The sequence below is a fragment of the Trachymyrmex cornetzi genome, unplaced genomic scaffold (assembly GCF_001594075.2).
Source record: "Trachymyrmex cornetzi isolate Tcor2-1 unplaced genomic scaffold, Tcor1.1 scaffold272, whole genome shotgun sequence".
NCBI lineage: Eukaryota > Metazoa > Arthropoda > Insecta > Hymenoptera > Formicidae > Trachymyrmex > Trachymyrmex cornetzi.
This window is the reverse complement of record NW_017297394.1, coordinates 185,912-212,441: the sequence shown is the minus strand read 5'-3', so window position 1 is coordinate 212,441 and position 26,530 is coordinate 185,912. Positions and strand designations below refer to the sequence as shown.

At 32.8% G+C, this 26,530-nt stretch overlaps 5 protein-coding genes across 5 annotated transcripts in view; all 5 read left to right on the top strand.

Annotated features, from left to right (window-relative positions):
- The first annotated feature begins 1,955 nt into the window (after nucleotides 1-1,955).
- On the top strand, nucleotides 1,956-4,552 carry LOC108761961 (odorant receptor 22c-like). Its single transcript, XM_018508752.1, has 5 exons — nucleotides 1,956-2,758; nucleotides 3,009-3,108; nucleotides 3,719-3,829; nucleotides 4,084-4,239; nucleotides 4,499-4,552. The coding sequence occupies exons 1-5, from the start codon at nucleotides 1,956-1,958 to the stop codon at nucleotides 4,550-4,552; spliced, it is 1,224 nt and encodes a 407-aa protein (XP_018364254.1).
- A 2,637-nt stretch (nucleotides 4,553-7,189) lies between these two features.
- LOC108761960 (odorant receptor 82a-like) lies at nucleotides 7,190-9,245 on the top strand. Its single transcript, XM_018508751.1, has 5 exons — nucleotides 7,190-7,995; nucleotides 8,214-8,313; nucleotides 8,384-8,494; nucleotides 8,652-8,807; nucleotides 9,192-9,245. The coding sequence occupies exons 1-5, from the start codon at nucleotides 7,190-7,192 to the stop codon at nucleotides 9,243-9,245; spliced, it is 1,227 nt and encodes a 408-aa protein (XP_018364253.1).
- Nucleotides 9,246-9,924: 679 nt separating this feature from the next.
- On the top strand, nucleotides 9,925-13,194 carry LOC108761959 (odorant receptor 82a-like). The gene is made up of 5 exons (XM_018508749.1): nucleotides 9,925-10,544; nucleotides 11,109-11,202; nucleotides 11,496-11,606; nucleotides 12,771-12,926; nucleotides 13,138-13,194. Exons 1-5 carry the CDS (start codon nucleotides 9,925-9,927, stop codon nucleotides 13,192-13,194), a joined length of 1,038 nt encoding a protein of 345 aa, XP_018364251.1.
- A 1,440-nt stretch (nucleotides 13,195-14,634) lies between these two features.
- On the top strand, nucleotides 14,635-21,066 carry LOC108761958 (uncharacterized). Its single transcript, XM_018508748.1, has 9 exons — nucleotides 14,635-15,446; nucleotides 15,674-15,773; nucleotides 17,922-18,077; nucleotides 18,167-18,203; nucleotides 18,711-19,629; nucleotides 19,710-19,809; nucleotides 20,484-20,594; nucleotides 20,741-20,909; nucleotides 21,059-21,066. The coding sequence occupies exons 1-9, from the start codon at nucleotides 14,635-14,637 to the stop codon at nucleotides 21,064-21,066; spliced, it is 2,412 nt and encodes an 803-aa protein (XP_018364250.1).
- A 687-nt stretch (nucleotides 21,067-21,753) lies between these two features.
- LOC108761957 (uncharacterized) overlaps nucleotides 21,754-26,530 on the top strand; it is a 5,776-nt gene continuing 999 nt past the window's right edge. Inside the window, exons 1-6 of the mRNA XM_018508747.1 lie at nucleotides 21,754-22,562; nucleotides 22,643-22,742; nucleotides 23,462-23,572; nucleotides 23,707-23,858; nucleotides 24,650-25,534; nucleotides 25,625-25,724. Of these exons, the coding sequence (XP_018364249.1) occupies nucleotides 21,754-22,562; nucleotides 22,643-22,742; nucleotides 23,462-23,572; nucleotides 23,707-23,858; nucleotides 24,650-25,534; nucleotides 25,625-25,724 (2,157 nt within the window). The remainder of the gene's footprint in view (nucleotides 22,563-22,642; nucleotides 22,743-23,461; nucleotides 23,573-23,706; nucleotides 23,859-24,649; nucleotides 25,535-25,624; nucleotides 25,725-26,530) is intronic.

Here is a 26,530-nt window from a genome sequence, read left to right as displayed (position 1 = left end):
TAAATTCCAAATTCGATAATAATGGTGACATCTTTGATTCAGTTTTTACATTACATTATATAATATATATCATTCTGTCTTACTCAAACGCATACATCTGTTCTTATCTAACATATGCCAGTAACATCTATCGCAAGACAACTACATCAACTACAGGACATCTACCGCGCAACAACTGCTACATGGAATTTCGGCTCTGTTGACAGTCCCAATCTTCGCAAAGCACCTGTATACACGTATATTTTCTATTCGGTGACGATACTTTTTTTCTAGACTTTAAATCTTAGTTCTACAAACTCAGTATCGTTCGTATCAATAATGTGACCTTAGCTGTACACGCTTATTTTCAAGATATGGACTTTAAAACTCTTATATTAAGCAACTATATATCTGAGGTGACAGCTATATAAGTCAAAAGTAAGTGAATTTTTATCGAATTTTAAACTTTTTTTTTATTTTCTCATAAAATCCAGTGCAGCTGAGGTCCTGTTTGTGCGTACTTTAATTTAAGTAATACTACTTTTGCAATCCGTACATCCAATACGGATATTTTTCACCGAATGGAAATGTGATAAAACAGGAGGCATCGCCTTAACAGTTCGGTATCGTTATGTTGTCGTTGCACAGTTTTTTTTCCATACATAATATCTGCACATCGACAATATAATGATACCCATCTGTCGATAAAAAGTTACAAAATCAAGGTACTGGAAATTGTTAGAATTTGATGTTACTTTTAATAATTTCATCGATGACCGCGTTCATAATGCAATGTTTTCTTTGCAAATGTGTTAGAAGTTTTCTTCGTTAAGGTAAAACTATTTCTTTAGACCTAAAAGTATAATCTCCAATAATCGCACATCGTAAAAAAAACTGTCAAATTGCAAAGTAAATTTACTAAGTAGATTCTGGAATCAAAAGTACTGTTCCACGTAATAATTTAGTCAATTATTGAAGCAAATGAAAAAACTGTTGTTTTGCTTGAAAATTTCAGTCATGCATAAAAAATAATATTTATTAATCTTTACGATTTATTATAAAAGAACGTGTTTGTCATATGGAAAAGCTATTCAAATCACAGTTGGTCGATAAATTATTTTACAAATTTATTTGATTAACACCTAAGATTTATTTAAAGGCAACTAAAAAGTTTTAATCGTTTACAATAATCAAGAATCAAACTTTTAATCATAATCAGTAACGTAATCTATAAATTGATTAAATTTTGCCCAACATTGGCTCCTATCAACCGTAAATATCACCACACATATGATAATAGCATTTATCATTATTTAACATTACAATGGCCATTGTAATATTACAATAACATTAATTTATTAATTATTTGTTTATTCACCAAATTATTCAAAATTTTAAACAATATATTTTTCTGATTTCCATATATACATTTATAACATCTTCTATATTTCATGACATGTAACTTATCATTACTTATAAATAATAAAACTCTACTCACATATATTCTCACTTAATTAAGATGCAACAAAAACGTAATTAAAATACAATATATTTTCGAATAAAAAAGTCTGTTACGTTAAAGCATTTTCATGAATCTTTCCTTACAATATGTTCACGACACGCAATATTCATTTCAAGCAATAGACTTCAAGCAATAGAACCCCTCAACGAGCAAATATATCGATTAAATATACGTTTCAGACCAAGGGTGCTTTGTATATGGACTGACATTTTTTTGTGTAACAAGTATCGAATAACCAATCAGAAACGATCCGCGTTTTACGTTATACGGAATTGAATGTGCTCATTGGTTACGCGATACACGTTACGAAGAAAATATCAGTCCATATGGAAACCTTTTTAATGTCAGATCGATCACCAAACTCTTCTGAAGACTGGCGCAGGCGCTTCTTTATATTGCGGTACGATGAATTGTCCATCCATGGCAGTATACTATATGCTCTCGTGAAGTGATCATGTCAAATTCCAAACATGCGCCAGAAAGAGAAACACCGGAAAAATATATCGATTACTGTTTACAATTTAATCGATGGTTTCTGAAACCAATCGGTGCGTGGCCACAAATAAATGCACCGAGTTCGGTGTGCAAAATCATGATATTACTACAAATTTTCATTTGTTCAAGCATAATAGCAGTCCCAACGATACCGTGTTTATTATATGTGCTATTTGAGGCAGAGAATATCCAGCAAAAACTAAATACCATGCTGCCACTGATCAATAGATTTATGAGCTCGATGCATTACTGGGTGTTGCTCAAACGTAGAAATGACATTCACAAATTGATACGACATATGGAAATAGATTGGAATCTCGTGCAAAGGATCGACGAACGTGAAGTGATGCTGCAACATGCCAAGTTTGGCCGTTTCGTTACTATAATCTGTGGGATAATGATGCAGGGTGCTTGCCTATTGTTCGCCTTATTGCAATCGATGAAAACTGTTACCATCATTATCGGCAACGAGACTTTTACAACGCATCCACTGACGTGTCCGACTTATAGCAAAATCATCGATACGAGATTTACCCCTCTAAATAAATTCGCGTTAGTTCTGCAACAGCTGGTAATATTAGTGATAAGTACCTGTACTGTCGGAGGTTGCAGTCTGGCTGCTGCCTTCGCGATACATGCTTGTGGTCAGTTAAACGTGCTGTACGCGTGGCTACATGAATTAGTTGAAAATCGAACGGAGAAAAATTATAAAGCTGAACAAAAACTGACTGCTATCGTAAAACATCACCTAAGAATATTGAGGTATTTCAAAACAGACATTCAGAAAAAACATACATATTTTCTAATACTCTATAAAAAAGTTCTAAATTGTCAGTTAAATTAATAATTAATCATTTGAAGATTAGATGTTTACGTTAAAATTAGGATAAATTTTTTTGCAATTCTTGTGGATTAAGAAGGAAGTTCGTAGTGAATTGTGGTCATGAAAAGCATAAGTTCAATGAACCGATGAAAGAAATTTTACTGCGTTATATACATTTATACGTTTCAGTTTTATATCACAAGTGGAAAGCATTATGCATAAAGCCGCTCTTGTGGAATTAATGGGGTGCACGATAATCATGTCCTTACTTGGATATTATACTATTATGGTACGCTAGAAATGTAAGAAAATCTTATTAGACACATCAAAATATTTATTCACAAAAAAGCAAATTCTACTAGAAAACATGTATTAAAAACGTTAATTTATACAATATAAAGATAAGCTCATCTAATTTTAAATTTTACATTGTAATAAAAAACATTTTGTATTCGTACTAAAATCGGTCGTTGACAAAGTATTGTGTTAGATTATTTACGTACTTATGTGTTAATTTAACGTAAAATGCATTATGTTGTTTGAACATTTTATGTTAAATTGACATTCAACAATTATTAATATTAAAGAAACACAATTCACAATAGAAGGGTAAACATATAACATAAACATATATCATAAACGTAACATAGCATAAAAATGTAAATTCTAAGATAAATAAATAAAATTCACAGATTAATGCAACATATTATGAATGTTAATATTATTCAAGAAATATATTTTCAAGATTTGTTTTAAAATTGTATCAAAATGTTTTTTATCTTCATTTTTTTACATAATATTACTTTCTCATATAATACGTGTTACATTTACATAAAATTTGAGTGGATCATTTGGCACCTAAAATACGTTAAATTTAGTACAAATTTTCTTCTGCGTAGATTTGGGAAGCACTTAATATGGCAAAAATAACATCTTACTTTTTTCATTATTTATCAATGGCTTTCAATATTTTTATATTCTGCTACATCGGAGAAATTGTCACAGAACAGGTATTACGTGGAGATTCAAAATATACTGAAACAAAAATATCACGTTTTAATATTTTCTTAACAATGTAGTCAGCATTTTAAGAAAAGAAGAGAGTGTAATACTACATATTAATAAAGAAATGTTTATTAAATTATAATTTTAAAAATAAAATTGTCTCATTTTTAACAAATTTAATTATTTCTATTTTCTTTCACGTTATATTAATCTAAATTATCAAATTCTTACTCACATACAAAATTTTATGTTAAATTAGTGCAAACTTGTCGGAGAAATAGCATATATGACTGATTGGTATAATCTACATCACACAACTGCACGTGGTCTCATTCTGATTATTGCCCGATCGAATAACGTAGTTAAGATCACAGCGGGAAAATTATTCCATTTATCCATCGCTACTTTTGGTAATGTAAGTAATGCAGATTCCTTCGTTTGATTAATAAAAAAATTAATAAATTATATAATACTTTTTGGATTTCAAATAATGATCATTTTATGAGAACTTTAATTAAATTATGTACAAAACATTCATACATAACAATTTTATATTCGTGTATATAATTTAAGACTTCAAATGTTAATAAATTTATATACCTAAATTTGTAACTTATGGAATGTGATATATATAATTTTTGCTTTCTATAAAAACAAGTATATTGTTATTCCAGGTAATTAAAACATCGGTCGTATATTGCAATTTTTTGCGAACAATGACTACGTAAGAGTTATATGAAATATAAATTAGAAAATATATAAATTATATATTTTATATAGAAAGTATTGGTATAGCCTGAAAATAATATTTAATCCTTTTGTTGCACTAAAATTAGAAATCACTGACCTTAGAAATATTAATATATCGAGATTTTCAGGAATCGTGTATTATTATTTTGCTTCCTGCGAGCGAGCATAAATTCCCTGTTAAAATTCTAATTTTAGGCTTACATTCTTATAATATACCGTTAAAGCAAAATATTTAATGTTTTTCATATACAAACCTCCCCCTCTCTCCCCCCCCCCTCTCTGGAGGAAACATAATCAAATATCAAATATGTATAATTATACAAGCAATTATATGATTATATATAAAATATGGAAAAACTCCAAATAGGTCCTATGCATATACTATATGAGACACCTACGCGCGCAGCAAAAGCAAGTTAATAAAGGACATCAATGATTATATCAAAATTAACAGTATGAGTCATTAATATACCTTCAATAACACATACTATATAATATTTTATAATTTTTTTCATATGTTATGAAAACTCGAATCATGTTTCTAAATTATTTTGTTTGAAGTTCTTACAGAATCTATAGTACTAAACTTTCGACAATATGGCGATGAATAAAGTTCAAAGTTTTTTTTGCGTACAATTTAGAATCCTACCAACTGTACTTTGGAATTTTTTCGTGATGTAAGTATGTAATAAGATATACCTTTCCTTTGTTTTGTTAATTAAATAATTAGAGAGAGAGAGAGTAAATCACATTTTATTCTACTCTATTAATTCTGAATTATCATCTTCTTATAAGAATTGGTCTGAATTGAACTATGTGTTATGTTTAAAACATCCACACATTTATTTATACACGTATGTATGATTAAAAACTTTTAATTTTTGTTTTTGCATTGTGTAGAAGCAACGCTTTTTTTTTCAGGTAATCTTCTGTAGTTAAATTTTCTTCCGAACAATACCTATGTGATAATGTGATACACGGTTAAGAAATATGCAAGATATATATTTTACAGAATAAATTAACATATTTTGAAAGTAAGATTTCATAAATAAAATGGACGATTATGTAAAAATTGAGATTGTCGTGACAAATATATATACTATATAATTTTTTATTATTTTTCTCATGCTTATTATTATAATTTCAATATTTAAAAAGTACTAATTCTTATTTTTATCGAAATTATATATTTGTCCTTTTTTGCAGTATGAGAAGCATGACTGCACGTAATCGAATATACAAGAATACAAGAACATAATTGGTAGTCACATCACACTCATTCTACGAGTTTATCTACTCATGACACGCGAGATATCCTCTTTCCACAACTAGTACTGTAAATTCGCGACAAACAATTATTGATCGGACCTATGGCCCTTTGAAAACAGTCGTAATATCAGGTTGTTCGTCAAACTTTTTCGAAGGTTTGCTCACGTTCTACTTCACATTCAACTCTGCACAATGCAATATTCGTGACAGCGCATTGCGTGTTTTTATAAAGTGATTATACTGAACATAGATTGGTAGGAAACATTGAAGTGAATAAGCATGACAATTGCAGCTTACAATCGGACGTATTAAAATGATTTTCTCCTAAATTATGAAAACTGTGTAGTAACATTTACTAATTTATTTTATAAAAAAAGAACATTTCGTTATACATATAGCTATGTTTCAGTATTACGTAAAACATATGGAAAGCAATATGTAAAGTTTGTTTAAATAAATATTGCAGTATTTTTATAATATACGAACATTATAAATTTTACTTATATATAGTATACATATGTATATCATTAGCAGTACATTATAACTTTTTCATAATTATAATATGTTAAAATTATTTTTTTTAAAAATTTTTTAAATTACAGAATTAAAATTTAAAAAATTAATTTATTTCTTTTACAAGAAAGCTAGCAATAAATTTGTATTTTCTATAATTAGAGCAATTGTAAATTTTAATTTATAATAAGTAATAGTAATAATTTTATGATTATATTTTATGCTGTACATACCTATAACTAAATTTGATTCCCATTGTTAAATGCACATTTGAAGCAATCATTTCACAAGCACATTATATTGTACTATAACACAATTGATCATTTAATTTGAGAACAAGTTTCATCTATGTATCGATTAGAGAAAAGTTTTACCCTTTCCCTTTAGAAGAAATCAATATAAGCGCAGATATCATGTTATTCAACTCTCTTTTTTCTGAACAGATAAGCTAGACAAATGGAATAGATGGAGAACAAAGATGAAACTATCATAAACAGATAAGTTCTTACGTCCGCTATTTTAAATAAAAATACAGATAATTTGCAACAAAATTATTTCTTTACAGTAATAAAAAAGACAAAACGAATTGCGTGACGATGTGACTCAGCAATCTATTACTCTCGCCGTCTATCTCGCAATGAATTCACTACTACTTTAATTTGCTTTTGCTGTCACTGTAAATATCGATTACTTAAGAGACGTGTGTATTAAACGAAAGTGTATAGTTAATACATCGCGCATGCGTTACTTTCTGACTATTATTCCGCGTGCGTTTCGAGTATCATCCGCGCGATGATATTACTCAATCGTGTCTGTATGCTCGAGAAGCGAACATGAAGAAACTTCCACAGAACTCGCCAATCATACTTAATTACATAGAGAATATGGAATACAGCATACAGCCAATTCGTTGGCTGCTGAAGCCGATAAGTGTTTGGCCAGTGATGGACTCATCCATCACGGAGAAGATTTCATCAGTTGTATTACTGATAACATGCATTTTTTTAATCGTCAGTATATTAGTGCCTTGCGCATTGGCTATATTCCTGGACGAGACTAAGGATGTGAATATGAAGATACGTGATTTTGGACCACTCAGCAACTGGGTACTGGCGAGTCTCAAATATACCTCCTTGCTGGTACATGTCGGCGACATACGTCAATGTATCAAACATATCGAAACGGATTGGCGGGCCATAACGAAGTCTGAAGAGCAGGAAGTGATGCTGAGGAATGCCAGGATCGGTCGTTTCATCGCGATATTCTCCGCAATATTTATACACAGCGGCGTATTCTCGTACAGTATTGTCCGAGGAATGACGTTGAGCGAATCCGTTGTCGAAGGTGATAACGCATCGGAACGTTCGCTGCCTTTTCCCTTCTATAATAAGATTCTGGACACCACGACGAGTCCAATGTACGAGATAGTGTTTACAATACAGTGTCTATCCACGTTCGTTGTGAATTCTGTAACAGTAAGCGCTTGTTGTCTCACCTCTGTCTTCGTGCTGCACGCCTGCGGTCAGTTAAAAATTTTGATGTCTTTGCTGGATAGTCTGATCAACGAAAGAAACGAAAAGACAGACTCTTCGCAGCAAAAGTTCGCTATCATCGTTGAGCATCATTTAAGAGTACTCAGGTAAAAATGCTAAATTTTCTGTATATAATAGATGTCAAATATTTCTTTCTCGCCTTCATTTTAATTTTGTGTTAAATGTTGTGTGAATGAGACATTGATCTATCACTGAATAAATATAAGCTGAGATATCTAAGATAACATTAATCTATATGCATAAGAAATGGACGTTATTTGATATATTATAAATACATATATTATTCCTAAATATATATTTCTAGCTTCGTATCTCATATAGAGAAAATTACGAATATAGTTTGTCTTGTGGAAGTAGGAGGGTGCACACTGCACATGTGTCTGTTGGGTTATTATTGTATACTGGTACGCGTATTATGAAATTTGTTTGCTGATCATTGCCTATTACTCGAACGAATTAGAGAATATTTTTTAGGATTGGAACCAAAACGAAAAAGAAGGTATGGTGGCATATGGTATAATATTGATCTCGGTTACTTTCAACATCTTTATATTTTGTTACATCGGAGAGATTCTTTCAGAACAGGTAACGACAATACCTGTTGAAAATATCAGCAATTTTATGCATAATTTGCGACCAATAAGAAATTAAATTATATATTAATAGTTAATTTCCTGTGTGAGTTTTATCAAAACGCGATATTGCCACGAGCGTATTGTTCGATTTAATCGTAATATAACAGTGTGGTCAAATTGGTGAAATTGCCTACATGACAAATTGGTATTTGTTACCCGGAAATACAGCCCTCGATCTAGTTTTGATCATTTTAAGATCCAGCATTGTAGTCAAAATCACTGCTGGAAAGATGATTGAGCTTTCTCTTTCAACATTCGGTAATGTAAGTATACAAAATGTATTTTTCAAATTATAGACGTGTAGCTTACAGAAATAGTATTTTAGATATTTTAATATATTAAATAAACGAATTTTATGTATTATAGGGTGTCTGATAATTATTGAAACAACACTCGTGGGTAGATAGAGTGGACTAAACTAAATCATTCGATAGTAATTTTGATTCAGTTTAATTAATTTCATATCTACCCATAAGAGTTGTATCAATAAGACATTCTATGTATATGTATATATGTATGACTAATTAATAGTATATATATAAAAAATTATAGCTTGTAAAAATAATTAGAAAATTGTTCAGCTATAGTTATTAAAAATTAACTTTTTAAAAGTCACACAGTGACAGGATGATTAATAACTATTTCAGGTAATTAAATCCGCGTTAACGTATTTAAATATACTTCGTACCCTCATTACGTAAATGTCATTACGTAAATAACTTTTTATACATACAATAGATTGTAAACAATGAATATAGTGTATAATTGAATAAATAAATAACAATATTGTCATAACAATATTTTTGCATGTCATATTTTTAAGTAATATTTAGTTTTACTTTACCTGTATCTTTAAATTTGCTATATTGTATTTCAATATACACATTATGATTAATTTCCTTAATAAAATTATTGATCTTACTCGCAAACGTGATTCTCAATGTAAATGCATGCTTAAAACTGTCCAGTATACGTAAAACTTCAGACCTAAATATCGATTACGCTCTGTTTCTACCTGTTGCCGCGGCGGCTGCACATTATCACAATAATACACGACAATACATTGTAAGGATCACTTGTCATATCATGTACTGTTCAATGTCTGCGCACGCGCTGATCATTACTACTGCGTGTACGACAGCGAAGGGATAGCTTCAGTAAGTTAGCTACCTTCGTCAGAAAATCATGGGGGATGATCTCGCAGATAATTCTAGCATCTCTCCGTATTTAGTCGATAAATACAATGAGTATAGTATCCAGATAATACGTTGGATTCTCAAGGCAATTAGTGTATGGCCGCGTTCTGCCAACGCTTCACTTATCGAAAAGATTCGTTCCGATTTCGCGATATTTATATGTTACTTCCTGATAATTACCACCATGGTACCTAATGGTTTGAGTATGTTCGTCGATTCGCAGATGTCCTACGAGACCAGGCTACAAAATTTCGGTCCGCTCACCTTTTGGTTCATAGCGATGGTGAATTATTCCTGCCTCCTGATGCACGTTGACGATATACACAATTGTGTGGAACACGTGAAAATGGACTGGTTGATCATCAGGAGATTCGAGGATCAAAAAGTGATGCTAAAGAGCGCCAAATTAGGTCGATTCATCGCCGGTTTCTGCGCCGTGTTCATGCACTGCGGTGTGTTCTCGTACAATGTCGTCCAAGGTCTCTCCAAGAGTATCCTGCACATGGAAAATAGCAGCATAGTAGTTCGCGGATTACCCTATCCCTTCTACAACAAGATTCTAAACGTGCACTTCAGTCCGGCATACGAGTTCGTGTTTTTTCTACAGTGTCTTTCGTCTTTCGTCGTCAATTGCGTTACGGTCGCAACATGCGGCTTGACAGCGGTTTTCGTGATGCATGCGTGCGGCCAAATGAAAATCATGATATCCTGGCTTAAAAATTTCATTGACGACAAAAAAGAGGAAAGGACTTCTCTAAGGCAAAGATTTGCAATCATCGTGAATCATCATTTAAGAATCTTGAGGTAAGCTATCTTCCTTGACAGTATGGCTCTTTCAATATTTTTTAATTTGCGCTATCATCAAATCTAATCCAACTCAATTAAATAATAGTGCAATAAATATAGTTAGTGAGCAAAATTGTTTAAATGCAAATATTACATGTTTAATTTATAATATCTACATGTTTTTAATTTATAATGTTCTATTTTTTAATGCAAAAAGTTATATAATAAATGTTGTATACCTAATAAAATTAAAATTGCTGAAAAATAATTATGATCGAGCGTGATCTCTATATTTGCAGTTTTGTATCTCGTACAGAAAAAATTATGAATATAATATGCCTTGTGGAATTAATTGGATGTACTATGCATATATGTCTCTTAGGGTATTATTGCATTATGGTATGGAAATTATTTCGGAAAATATGTATATACTTTATATTACACAATTACATAAATGTATAAATATATAAATAGGACTCTCAATCTTCAACAATCAAATTAATTTCAAGCAGGGGTAATGACAGTCTAGCGCTGATGTAAGAGCGATGAATTAGGAATGTAGATAATACTCAGATGTTTAAGGTCATCTTCCTTTATTGTTTCGTATTCAATCGAACGTTTCGACTCTTTTTGGAGTCATCCTCAGCGACGAAAAGAATATAATCCTCCATTGAGAGTAAGTCACTCGTAAATTGACAGAAATGCTGTGTTCTGTACCCTGTATAATTTGGAAGATTTATAAATTTTCCTAATATTCAATACTTATGAAACGTTCGATTGAATATGAGACAATAAAGGAAGACAACCTTAAATATCTGAGTATTATCTACATTCCTAACTTATCGCTCTTACATCAGCGCTAGATTCTCATTAGCCCTGCTTGAAATTAATTTGATACTTTATATTATTTCGTTCAACTCTTCGCATTTCTATCGCTTAACTATACATCAGACTTAATGTCTCTTTTAGGATTTTATTGATGGCAATCATCAAAGTATCTTATCACATTCGATGGTATTATCTTCGATTACTTTTAATATTTTTATATTTTGTTACATCGGGGAGATACTTTCTGAACAGGTAATATTTAACAAATTTAAAAATTTAACAATAAGAAACTGTACATTCTAATTAAAAAAATTATGACGTTACTTTCTAAATTCTATAGAGTGGGATCTCACTTTAAAGAACGAAAATAGAGCCAGTCTTGAATCTTTAAGAGAGCTCTCTTTTACTCTTTAGAGTGAGATTCAGTATAAAAGTTTTAAAAAGCAGGGAATGGAAAGTTACTTTTTAAAAGTAACAAGTTACAGTTACTCGTTACCGAATAGTTTCCGTTACTTGAGAAAGTAACTTTTCGTTACTTTTCCGTTATTTTTTTTTTTTTTAATCTACGACCGCCAGTCACAGCGGACGGGCCTAGGGGCTTCTCTAATCTCAAACGCTATGCGCTGTAAAAAATTATTGTGTAAATTATAACTATTATTAGAGGATAATTTTGAGACCCACTATAATAGTTGTAAACGTCCACACGTTCGTAAGTTTGCAATATACAAATAAAAATAATTTCTTGGTTCGTAACTAATAAGCAGATTGTGGAAGTACAATTACAATGTGTAGTTATAGAAACGATAATATGACAATACATTTCGCACTATATATTATTATATATTTAACAGCAATACGCGAAAAATTTCTGTTATATTTCGTAATATTATTAAAGTTTGGATAATTACAGAAAATATTTTGCTATTTAAATAATTTTCAATATAAAATAAGATACATTTACACAATAAAATCTACATAATTTTTGTGGACTTACATAATTTCTGTAAAATTGTATGATTTTTTATATATACGGGACTAATCATGTAATCTATTTTATATCTATTATATATGTAAAGAAATTTTTTTACAGTGTAAGTGGCTTGTGTCGTTTCGTGTCCAATCAGGTGCAAACAATAACGATAAAAGTAAAATTCGTTATCATTATCAAAAAAATGTAACTTTGTTACCGTTACAGTTACCAAAGAAAAAAAGTTACGCAGTTACCAGTAAAGTTACCAAAAAAATAACTTGTAACTATAACTTCGCTACAAGTAACGAGTTAATTCTATTACTTGTTAAAAAGTATAATATATATACGCGAGATTGAGATTTATTTATGTATTGGGGAATTTATTAAGATGCAATATCGCTGGTTTCTTTAATCGAATTATAACAGGTATACAAAACGGCCTTTAGGGCGAACAGATCGGTAAATCTGCCTATATGACAAACTGGTACCTCTTGCCAGGAAAAACTGCCCAGGGGCTCATTCTGATAATTTTAAGATCCAACGCTGTCATCAAGATAACTGCCGGAAAAATTGTTCAGCTCTCATTTTCCACTTTCGGTGATGTGAGTATGCAAAAATACATTATACAATTTATGCGTATATATAAAATATATGCAGCTTATATATTTGAATAAAGAATAGTATGGTTTTTGTATTATTGAAATTTTATCTGTGTAATATTCGTGTAATATAGTTGTATAAATATTTTAAGATACAAATATTTCTACAAAAAATAATTTTTTAATGAAGATGAGTAATTTCTAATTGCTTTAGGTAATTAAATCTGCATTAGCATATTTAAATATACTTCGGACTGTACTGCTTACGTAAATAATTATACAACTTTGGCATGAAAAAATAACAATACGCAAAATAGGCAGTCATTATAAAATAAATATAGATATTTAATAAAAACTTTATGTAATATTTGTTTATGTTGAATAAGTACCTATTGTCCAGGTCACAAACTATAAATTAATAAAATAATATTCTTGTTTATTAAAAAATTACTTAAAAATATACGATATAAATTTTAATTATAATTAATTACAATATTAAAATTTTATGAGATTATAAATACAATGTATATCGTATTTTCATACAACTATGGTCCTACGCCACAACTATGGTCCAAACACCCGCGCGTACGACAATCCCGATATGCAGGTATAATACGTAGATATAATTGTAAAAATATTAATTAAATGTAAAAACACTAAATTACCTATCATGTAGACCAGCGAGAACACAGAATAGCTTGTCGTGATAACCGATGGTCGAGAAAGTTGGGAACTAACCTCATTATCTGCTAACTTTCTCGACCATCGGTTATCAAGCTATTCTGTGTTCTCGCTGATCTATGACAGGTAATTTAGTGTTTTTACATTTAATTAATATTTTTACAATTATATCTACGTATTATACCTGCGTATCGGGATTGTCGTACGCGCGGATGTTTGGACCATAGTTGTGGCATAGAACCATAATTGTATGAAATTACGGTATATTCCCACTAAACATAATCAGTAGAATCGACATTGATCAATGTCGATGGCACTAATTCATTGACGTCGATTCTACTTATCATTAGCTGGGATATGAGGTGCATACAACACACAAGTCTCACTTTACAAATTCTGAAGACATTGACAATATGTTCCAAGTAATTATTTTATATGTATATTTATATTCACTTTGGGTATGTAAAAGTACACTTATTGAAATAAATTTATTTAGCCAATATTATCACTATATTTTCATGCCCGTTGCATTATAATAATAGTCAATAGTAATTTCAAGAAATATTTTAATCATTTTTTAGAGAGAAATTTATATTTCAAATTTGCTCTTACTCATTTTAAAGATGCATTTATTTCCCGTTCAAGATAACCATATGCGAAATGAAATACACGTAGGAGATCATCCACCGACTATGTTAGAAAATACTATGAAGTAGGAAACATGTTCCCAGTATATTACGTATTCCCCTTTGATGAACAACGGTAGAACTCTTCTTCCCTATAAAATTTATTTCCTTATCTGCATCCCCGCAAAAGGATTTGCACGAAGCACGCAATAAAATTCCGGGAACTATAATCCGTCTCACTAATAATGAAACGGCCAGCAGGTAGAAAGGGATAGGAAGGAATCAATTGCGTTCACGCACGAACGTTTATAGACAGAAGACGCACATGCGCATGTCGAACTGGCTGACGATCAGTTCACTGACGGTCAGTCAGTTGCGTGCGTCGTCGCGATTTAGTTATTATCATGCCCGATTATTCAAAGTCAAAGTCTATCGAATCCATAACGGATGGTTGGAACTATAGCATTCAGATGAACCGTTGGTTTTTGAAGCCGATCGGCGTATGGCCGTTGACTCTCTGCGAGACCACGGTGGAAAAAATTGGTTGCATGATTCTGACGGTGATCAGTTGTTTATTGATATGTTTCCTGCTCATCCCATGCACTCTCTGCACTATCCTAGTAGATACTGATCTCGACACCAAGATCAGAATGATCGGTCCGGTCAGTTTTTTGCTAATGGCCGCGGTGAAGCAATACATCCTCATTATCCGCAGCGAGAACATCGACGAATGCATTCGGCACATTCGCGTGGATTGGAGCCGTGTCGCGTTGAATCATGAGAAAGATCGAGAAATAATGGTGAACAATGCTAAGTTCGGCAGGTGGCTATCCTCCATCAGCGCGATCTTCATGTATTCCGCAGGTATATTCTTCACCACGGTGATGCCGATTTGCGCAAGAAGAACAGAGATCATTGACAATGAGACAGTGAGGTCGCTCTCCTTTCCAATTTATCGTGGTCTCTTCGATCCACGCACCACGCCATCCTTCGAAATCGCGCAATTCACGCAAGCTTTAGCTGGTTACGTCATTTATACGATCACTATCAGCGTGTGCAGTCTGACAGCAGTACTTGTCATGCATGCCTGCGGTCAATTTCGGATACTCATGCTAAAGATGGAGGACCTCGCGGACGGAAAAGAAAGGAAGAGTGCGAATAGTACGCACGAGGGAAGACTCGGTGATATCGTGGAACATCATATTAGGATACTCAGGTAACATTGCTATATGAAGACGATTGTATCCACAGAAGAATAAAATATATATATATATATATATATTATTTGCAATTTTTGAAAATTTTTCTTATAAAATATAAGAAATTTAACATTATGATAAACAATTTATAGAATATTATACACGAAAAATTAATATATTATTATATAAATATATTATGTAAATAGATTTTAGCTTTTTTTAATTTTAATTTCGTAACTTTCAGTTTTATCGCTCTCACAGAGAAACTTTTAAACGAAATTTGTCTCGTGGATGTAGTCGGATGTACGCTCAACATATGTTTTCTAGGATTTAATATGATGACGGTACGAAACATATTTGCGAACAATATTTTAAGTAAGTTCACAATATAGTATAATTACATTTTATGCTCATAACATTTTGATGTTAGCCTTTTAGGAATGGGAACATCGTGAAACATTAGGAACAATGACGTTCTGTTCATTGCTTATATCTTTCACGTTTAATATATTTATCCTTTGTTATATTGGTGAACTTCTTGCTGAACAGGTACTTAAATTGTAATGGCAGTCTATTATAATTAGAGGAGAGTCGCCGAATACGTACTGCTCACCTAAATCATACCTCATCAATATTTTACATTATTATTTAATATAGGCAACATTTAGTAACAATAACAGTTAGTAACAGTAGTATAAAATAAATAAAAAATAAGTAATATAGATAAAAATATAATAGCCTACGCCTTATTTTAAGGACATTACTGGTGTTTTAAAAAATTAGGTACGTCTGATATTAATTTTGAATCAATTTGTGTAGATAACAAGGCAATCATCCAATTTTATTATAAATTTTTGTATTTTTATAAAAAAAAAAGATTTATTGTAGAATATTTTACATTAACTACTATATATACATATTTGCAACCATTATAAAGATTAAATCGACATTTTTACAAAATCCATCAAGTTTTATAAATCATACCATTATAGATAAGATTGATAATTGACAATAATAAAACTAGCTAATATCAATATATAAATATCAAGTACAAAAATATATTTGTGCTAATTTTATTTTGACGTTATTTGTCTTTTTATTATTCTTATTGAACAATTAGAGAAAGGTCACCGATATCGACATACCACTTTGTTTTTAGACAATATTTCTTAAACAAAAGGTAAAAATACAACTTCAAAAACATAAATACAAAGTAAAAAGTGTCTTCTATCAGATAGTATAAGCAATTTTTATAATACTGTTTGCAATTTTGCATAATTAAGTTTTTCGTAAGTTATGCAAAAATGAGCGTCTGACAAAATGGGTTCCAAACCTGACATAGTAGGCAATAATACCAACATTCCTATTCTATAAATAAAGATATATCCTATTCTGTAAAGAAAACTAATTTATGAAACTATAAACATTTAAAATAACGTAATATTATCAATAATACAATCACTATTATTTTAATTACGCAATTTGCAAAAAAACACCGTAAGAATTTTTTTCTCGGATTCATAGAATTGGTTTTTAGCTGATTTGATATAGAAATAAGCCACAAATATATGAATTATGAGTTTGTACTTCTTTAATTAGCTAAACAGAGATCATGATTGTGTTAGTATTAATAAAGTGCAATAGTTTCTGAGAAATAAGGGAGTCACTTTAGGACACCTATGTCAGTATCGGCGACTTTCCTCTATTAAATATTTGATTTTCTTCAATAAATTATTAAATTTAGGTATTACCCAGATAACATGCATATTGCATAAGATACCTAAAAGACGTCTTTTAGTCATTTTTTAGACATAAGACATTTAAAAGACATCTTTTAGATATCTTATGCAACATAAATGTTATCTGGGTAATTAATTATTAAATATCAGTTAATGATTTCTTTTAATAATCTTATACTTTCAATTATTTTCGTTCATAAATTCAATATTTTCAAAGGAAATACTATTTAAAAAAAGACTTACAGAAATAATTTAAGCAATCGATTGCCTAAATCATACTTTTTGCAGCATATTATAAAAAGACTTATTAATTAATTTGTTATTGGTGAAAAGTTAAACATGCAATAATAAAACCTTAAGCTACAATTTCTAATGTTCATTTGCGTACAAAACAGTGCCAAATGGAAAATGTAATAAAAAATAGATTAAGTGGTATGTATTCGACAATTCTCACTAGATTGTCTATTTATATCATTTGAGATTAGACTTGAAATATTCTTAGAGTAACAGCAAGAAAAATAGAAATTTTATTTTCTCAACTTTACAGCTAAATTCCTCGAACTAAAGGATTTCGATATTTTTCTATTGAAACTCGTGTTAAACTTAATGTTACATAAAAAATCCAAATTTTGTATAAGAGCTTTGTAACGTAAACGACTAAGTTATTAAATGCGTTATAAGAATTGTTGTGTATATACGTCATATACGATATAATTGTTGTCTACATAAAAATCATCAAAATGTTTTTAACAGTGTATACAAATCGGTATGAAGTCTTATATGATAAATTGGTATCGGATACCGAATAAGGGAGCACTCGGTTTGACATTAATAATGACCATGTCGAATGCCACCATCAAACTTACAGCTGGAAAATTTATGGATTTATCCTTAGCCAGTTTTTGTAGTGTGAGTAGTATTAAAATTATTTTCACTTATTCATACATGAAAATTATTTTTTATTATTTATAAGAAATGGATAGAAGACAATATTCCAGATTGTTAAAGCGTCCGTGGCTTACCTGAATTTACTTCGTACCTTCTACGTTTAATACGGTAAAATCATCGTTATCGAGATGTACTATATAGTAACGTTAGTGCGTTAAAAAATATATTTAATAAAATTTAGATATACGCCAGCATATTTATTAATAAATCAAGTTACATAAATTATCGATCACGTAAATATAAACTTAAATAGAATTAAATTTATTACGATATTGACAAAATTGAAATTACAGATTAACTAATTATACTCTCTATAAAATACAATATAAAGCTAAGTTACATACAGTGTTACGCAAAGTGCAAATAACTATATCCTACGCACTTATATACTGACTGTAATATTTCCAACGTTGCGTTACGCACTAGGGAAATAGCGAGGATGCGTACATCCGTGCAACTATATTAGAACTTGTAAATTTCACGTTGTTACGCACTTTCATTCGTCATCGACATGACGACCCTTAGACATGCAATGACTGGGAAAGGGAGACCTATACGTGCACGCACGTCTTCCCCTTACGTTACATATAACAGGCACTTACACGCGATCACATCATTATTTTCCCGCGCTTGCGTCGCCACGCAGACATCAGGATGGTATCGTATGCGTATTTCAGTCGGCGTTGTACACTATGGACGATAGCATGCGCGATCGATCCCAACTTCCAGACAGGATACACAATATACATTACGAGCACGACATATACTACGCCATGCAGCTATGCCGATGGATCCTGAAACCGATCGGTATCTGGCACATGATTTACAGTCGCTCGTCGCAAAGCGAGAAACTTCTTTCGTTAATACTGATCTTCGTGTGTTTCTTTGGTCTGTGCTTCGTGCTTGTACCCGCCGGTCCGTACACTCTATTTCGTGAGAAGGACATTAACATTAAGGTCAAGCTTTTTGGACCGGTTGGATTCTGTCTAACTTCCGCGATCAAATATTGCTTCCTCGGAGCGCGTGCCTCGTCGATCGGGAGATGTGTCGAACACGTCGAGAGCGATTGGCGGATCGTGCGACATTATGACCATCGTAGAATGATGCTGAGAAACGTGCTGGTGGGCCGCAGACTAACGACGCTGTGCGTGATCTTTCTTTACACCGGCGGCATGTCTTATCATACGATCATGCCATTGTCTTCCAGAACGAAGACGAATGGCAGCTTCACAAGTAGACCGCTAGTTTATCCGGGATATGATCTCTATTTCGATTCTCAAGCAAGTCCCGCTTACGAGATCATCTTTGGCATGCACTGCCTGTCCGCTATGATACAATATAGCGCTACAACAGCAGCGTGCAGCCTGGCTGCAAGCTTTGCGACGCACGCGTGCGGACAGGTGCAGATATTGATGACACTTTTGGATGATCTAGTCGATGGGAAAAGGACTAAAGGTACCAATGTGGAGAAACGTCTAAGATTGATAACGAAGCATCACGTGCGTGTGCTGAGGTGAGACGGGGAAAGCGCCGAGATAGTTTACATAACGCGTTTCTAGATTTATATGGGGTAGATACATGGCGCGTTTCTAGATTTACGGCTGATGTGGAGAAAATATTACGTGAAATATGCTTACTGGAACTGGTTGCTGCAACCTTGATTATATGTTTGCTCGAGTATTATTGCATGACGGTAAGAAAATTACTATAGCAGACACGTATCACAATAACATAATTATATCTTTTTCGTGTATAACAAGTTCTGTCGTATTTTTAATATAGCTGTTGATTTAAAATTACAATAATTGAAGGACTTGCTGCAATAACGTAGCTGAGTATGCGATATTGAATGAGTCATTTATTTATTACAAAGGTTAGATTAATTAATATTATATTTGTTATGTTTATGTAGTGATTCGTATTTTTTACCTCTACAACGTAATTATCTAATATACATAGAAAATTTTACTCATCTTATAATATTTCTTGTATACACAATCTGCATTCTGTAATAAATTTTCTGGACATGTGTCAAAACATGAAAGAGTTTTTGTAGCATGTACAAATGTATTTTTCTCATCATTTTAACTTTAAGGCCCGTCTACAATACACGGAGTAAGAAGTAAGAGTAAGAAATTGACCAATCACAGTCGATTATTCTTCTCACATTCGACTGTGATTGATCAATTTCTTACTATTACTTCTTACTCCGTGTATTGTAGAAGACGCCTTAGAGTTTACTATTTCCGTTTTTACGAAATGTGTGTTACGTGTCTAATGTTGCAGTAAGTCCTTTAATCATAACGAAATAGAAAGGATCTTCTTTTTTCACTAATAAATTGTAAATATCTAGCTTTGTCTCCTCAGGAATGGGCGAATAGCGATGCCGTGGCCATCCTGACATATTTTATGTTACTGATATCTTTAACGTTCAACATTCTAATATTTTGTTATATCGGTGAACTCCTCGTGGAAGAGGTATTTTTTACAATATATTAATACACAAAAATTTTTTTAGAGGTATAATACAATTATTAAAAATCCATAATATATCAGTCCCATTTTGATGACTGAATAATAAACTTAATATAATTTTGATATTAAATTATTTTTATTTTTATTAGTTTGGCAAAATTGGTTCAGCCGCGTATGAAGTTAATTGGTATGATCTACCCGGCCATAAGGCTGTAGATCTTGTAATGATAATTACAATGTCTTATTACCCACCCAAGCTTACAGCTGGCAAGTTCTGTGATTTATCTCTCAATACTTTCAGCACCGTGAGTGTCATAAGTAACTATTCTTACTGATTAAGTAATTCTGTACTTGTAATTCTACACTTGTAAACTGATGGCTTCCATCTTGTTCAATTCTATTCATCTGTTTATAAATGTTATTGTTACATTATTAAGTCATATTTCTAAAATTCATATTGTTTTTAGGCACTTAAAACATCCGTAGTATATTTAAATTTACTTCGGACAGTGACGCAATAAAATTTATACAATCCTCAAAAAATATACATGTATAATCCTCATTATTGTTCCTGGCAGCAAGTTTGTTATAGATATATTTATTCTCAAAAAATAATAAATTAACGTATGTCACATTCATTATCTGTCATTATATATCATTCTCTCTCTCTCAATCAATCTTAAAAAATAGATAAAATATTGATAAATGAAATCAACTTACTATTACGATTTCATTGATCATAAGGCAAAAATGTACTGCGTTTAAAAATTAAAATTTACTATATTAAAAAAAGAGAAATAAAACTAGAACACTGTAATTGTAAAATAACGTACGTGGTATAATGTATAGATAATATTGAAAAAATCATCAACGGTGGATTTCGCTTGAAAGATATTGAAGCTACGCATTGCGTGTGGAACACCTTATGAACTTCCAATCCCTTCGCGCTTGCACATCACTGAATGAGCCCATGGACAAGCAATGACCGAGGGGAGAATCAATCGTTCGCATACGCATGACTGAGCACCTGGTCATACATGACAGCCATGAAACGCACATACACGCAACATTGAAGTCATTACTTCCCCGCGCTTGCGTCACGAGAAACGGAACGTCGCGTAACGTCCGCATGTTTCAGTCATCGTTATACTTCGCAGACAGCATGAGCTATCGATCTCCACTTCCAGACAGGATACACAATGTACGTTACGAGCACGACATATATTACGCTATACAGTTATCCCGGTGGATCCTGCAGTCGATTGGTATTTGGCACATAATTTACGGTCGCCCATCGCAAAGCGAGAAGCTCCTTTCGTTAATGCTGATCTTCGTGAGTTTCTTCAGTCTGTGCTTTGTGCTTGTACCTGCCGGTTCGTACTTTCTATTCTACGACGAGAATATTGAAATTAAAATCAAGTTTCTTGGACCGGTTAGCTTCTGTCTAACTTCCGTGATCAAATATTGCTTCCTCGGAACGCGTATCTCGACGATCGGAAGATGTATCGAACACGTTGAGAGCGATTGGCGGATAGTGCGATATCAGAATCATCGCAGAATGATGTTGAGGAACGTGCTGGTGGGCCGCAGAATAACGACGCTGTGCGTGATCTTTCTTTACGGTAGCGGCTTGTTTTATCACACGATCTTGCCATTGTCTCTCAGAACGAAGATAAATGGTACTTTGACAAGTAAACCGCTGCTTTATCCGGGATATAATCTCTATGTCGATTCTCAAGCAAGTCCTATTTACGAGATCATCTTTGGCATGCACTGCTTTTCCGCTATGATACAGTATAGCGCTACGACAGCAGTGTGCAGTCTGGCCGCGAACTTTGCGACGCACGCATGTGGACAGGTGCAGATATTGGTGACGCTTTTGGATGATCTAGTCAGTGGGAAGGGGTCTGAAGGTACCGATGTGGAGAAACGTCTGAGCTTCATAACGAAGCATCACGTGCGTGTGCTGAGGTGAGATGGAGAAAGCGCCGAGATAGTTTACATGACGCGTTTCTAGACTTATTTGGAGTAGATACATGGCGCGTTTCTAGATTTACTACTGACGTGGAGAAAGTATTACGTGAAGTATGCTTAGTGGAACTGGTGACCGCAACCTTGATGATATGCTTGCTCGAGTATTTTTTCTTAACGGTAAGAAAATTATGGTAGCAGACACGCATCATGATGATGTAATTATAGCTTTCCACGTATTATAAATTTTATTGTATTTTTAATATAGCTCTTGATTTAATATTACAGTAATTAAAGGGCTTGCTGCAATAATATATGGTATTGGTAAAAATGGATGAGTCCTATATTTGTCCTAAAGGTTAGGCTAATTAATATTATATCTGTTATGTTATGTAGCAATTTGTATTTTTTTCTACTTTTCAGCAATGTAAGTATTTGATGCAGATAAATTTTACTCTTCTCATAATATTCCTTGTTTACAATCTGCAATCCGTGATAAACTTTCCGGACATGTCAAAACATGAAAGTTTTTGTAGCATATGCAAATAAATGTATTTTTAACGTCAGGGTGCGTTCAGATTATTATCGAGCCGAAACTCGAATCGAAACTCAAGACGAACCTCGGACCGCGAGTATTTTAGCAAACATTTGTTACGCCGCTGGGCAAAAAGCAATGAAAGTTAGCCGAAATGTTCGCGGCTCTATATTCGGCTCGAGTTTCGGCTCGATAATCTGGACGCACCCTTAGAGTTTACTGTCTATGTTTTTACAAAATGTGAATAAATGTGAATTAGTGTTGCAGCAAGTACTTTAACTGTAACGAAACGGAAATAGTCTTCTTTTTGTACTGATAAATTATGAAGATCTACTTACAAATATTTATATGTTTATCTTCTCAGGAATGGGAGAATAGCGACGCCGTGGGCATCATGTCGTATATTTTATTACTTATAGCTTTAACGTTCAACGTTCTAATATTTTGTTATATCGGCGAACTTCTCGTAGAAGAGGTATTTTTTACGGTATACTGCTGACAATAAAAATTTTTTTCAGAGTATCTTCAATCATCAAAAATTCATAGTATATAAATCCTATTAAATAAATAATAACAATTGTAATATTCAATTATTTCTGTTTTTATTAGTTTGGCAAAATCGGCTCAGCCGCGTATGAAGTTAATTGGTATGATTTATCCGGCCATAAGGCTATGGATCTTATTATGATTATAATGAAGTCTTATTATCCACCCAAGCTTACAGCTGGCAAATTCTGTGATTTATCTCTCAATACTTTTAGCGCCGTGAGTGTCATAAATAACTATTGTTTTTGTTTAAATAATTCTATACTCGTAATTCTACACTTGTAAACTTGATAGCTTCCATCTTAATCAATTCTATTCATTCTTTTATAATTGTTATTATTACATTATTAATTCATGTTTTTAAAGTTTACATTGTTTCTAGGTACTTAAAACATCCGTAGTATATTTAAATTTACTTCGAACAGTTACGGAATAAAACTTAAACAATCCTTATTATTGTTAGTGGCAGCAAATTTGTTATAGATATATTTTTTCTCAAGAAATATTGTATAGAAATCAATAATAAATTGACATATGTCACGTTCATTAGCTGTTATTCAATTAATCTTAAAATAGATAAATTATTAATTTTTAACTTACTATTAAATTAACTTACTCTATTATGATTTGATTGACCTTGAGACAAGAAATCGATTGTATTTAAAAATTATAATTTATCATATGAGAAAAAAAGAAAATTACAATTATATTGTAAAATAATATACAAAATGCATATTTATATTATATGTAGTTTATAAGTAATATTTAAAAAGTCGCCAACGATGAATCTCGCTTGAAAGATATATAAGTTACGCATTGTGTGTAGACTCGTTATGAACTTCCGATCCCTTCGCGCTTGCACATCACTGGACGAGCCCTCACGACGAGCAATGACCGGGGGGAAAGTCAATCGTTCGCATACACATGGCTGAGCACCTGGTCATATACATATGACAGACATAAAACGCACATGCACGCGATACTGAAGTCATTACTTCCCCGCGCTTGCGTCGCGAGAAACGGAACGGTGCGTAACGTCCGCGTTTCAGTCATCGTTGCGCTTGGCGGGCGACAGCATGCGCGATCGATTCCAACTTACAGGAAGAACGCTCAAGATGTACAATATACACCATAAGTACGACATACGCTACACAATGCAGCTGTGCCGCTGGGTGCTAAAACCGATCGGCATGTGGCACCCGATCTATGGTCATCCATCGCAGAATGAGAAGTTCATCTCGATAATATTGATCGTCGTATGCTTCTCCGCTCTATGTTTCGTCCTGATACCTGCCGGATTTTATACTTTATTTCGCGAGAAGGACATCAATATTAAAGTCAAGCTTTTCGGTCCGGTCGGCTTCTGCCTGACTAACACGATCAAATATTGTTACTTTGGTGCGCGCGCTGCGGCGTTCGGAAGATGTATTCGACATGTCGAGGACGATTGGCGGATCGTGCAGCATCAAACTCGCGAGATAATGCTGAAGAAAGTGCTGATAGGACGCAAACTCACCACGCTGTGTGCGATTTTCCTTTACACCGGTGGATTGTCCTACCATATAATAATGCCGTTATCTTCCAGACAGGAAATTAACGAGAACTACACGATTAGAATACACACTTATCCCGGTTACGATATGTTTTTCGATCCCGGAGCCAGTCCTGCTTATGAGATCGTGTTCTGTATTCATTGCCTATTCGCGATGATCACGTATCACATCACGACGGCATCCTGTAGCTTGGCAGCGATTTTTGTGACGCACGCGTGCGGGCAAATACATATACTAATGTTGTTGTTGGACGATTTGGTTGAAGGAAAATGGAGCAAGAACACCACCGTGAAAACACGTTTGAGCGCGATAGCGAAACATCATGTACGAATACTGAGGTAAGTGGAAAATGCGAGGAAAGTGCGCAAGTAGATACATATTGCGCGTGATTTTCTAGATTTTCGGATAGATACGTGACACGCTTCTAGATTTTCGGCCAGCGTGGAGGAAGTGCTGCGCGAAATATGTTTACTGGAACTGCTGACTTCCACCTTGACTATATGTTTGCTCGAATATTATTGCCTAACGGTAAAGAAAAGAATATCGGCGTAATATATTGACGTTAACATAATCTTTCTTAAAGTTATGTGCAAAATTCAGTTTATATAGACAGTTTTGTTGAACTTTGTGATAGTACATTTTACCTTCTCAGGAGTGGAAAAACAGCGATGCCATAGCCATCTTGACATATTTCATCCTGTTGATATCTTTTACATTTAATGTTCTGATATTTTGTTACATCGGTGAGCTTCTCGTAGAACAGGTATTTTCATAATATTTGTAGCATAAGAAAATTTTTCACTTATCTTTTACTGTATTACTAATGAGTTGGTTTAATTTTATACAAAAAAATTGCAATAAAAAAAAGAGGAATATAAATTTCATTATTAATACCTATTTTTCAAAAAATGTTTAAAATGTGCTTTATTTAATTATTATAATTTTGTAAAAAATTTCTCAAATGCGCACTGAAAAAAAAGTACTAAATTTGGTAATTATTTACATTAGGAGATCTCTCCAATGACTTTGATCTTAATATATGTTGTCAAGGTCATGATTCTGAGTAACCTTCAACAAATTTTAGCCATCGCTCGTTATTCGTTAAAAAGTTATTAACAGTCAAAGTTGGTAATTATTTCTCTACTTTACATGAAAAGTCAAATAACTTTAGGCAGAGAGAGAGAGAGAGAGAGAGAGAGAGAGAGAGAGAGAGAGAGAAGTACGGGATGGTCCGATTAAGGCAATACGACTTTCGCGAAGCGAAATCTATCCCATTTCCCCCTTGCCTAGGGACGTACGCCTTCCACGTGGAGGTCCACCCTAGTATTGGATGG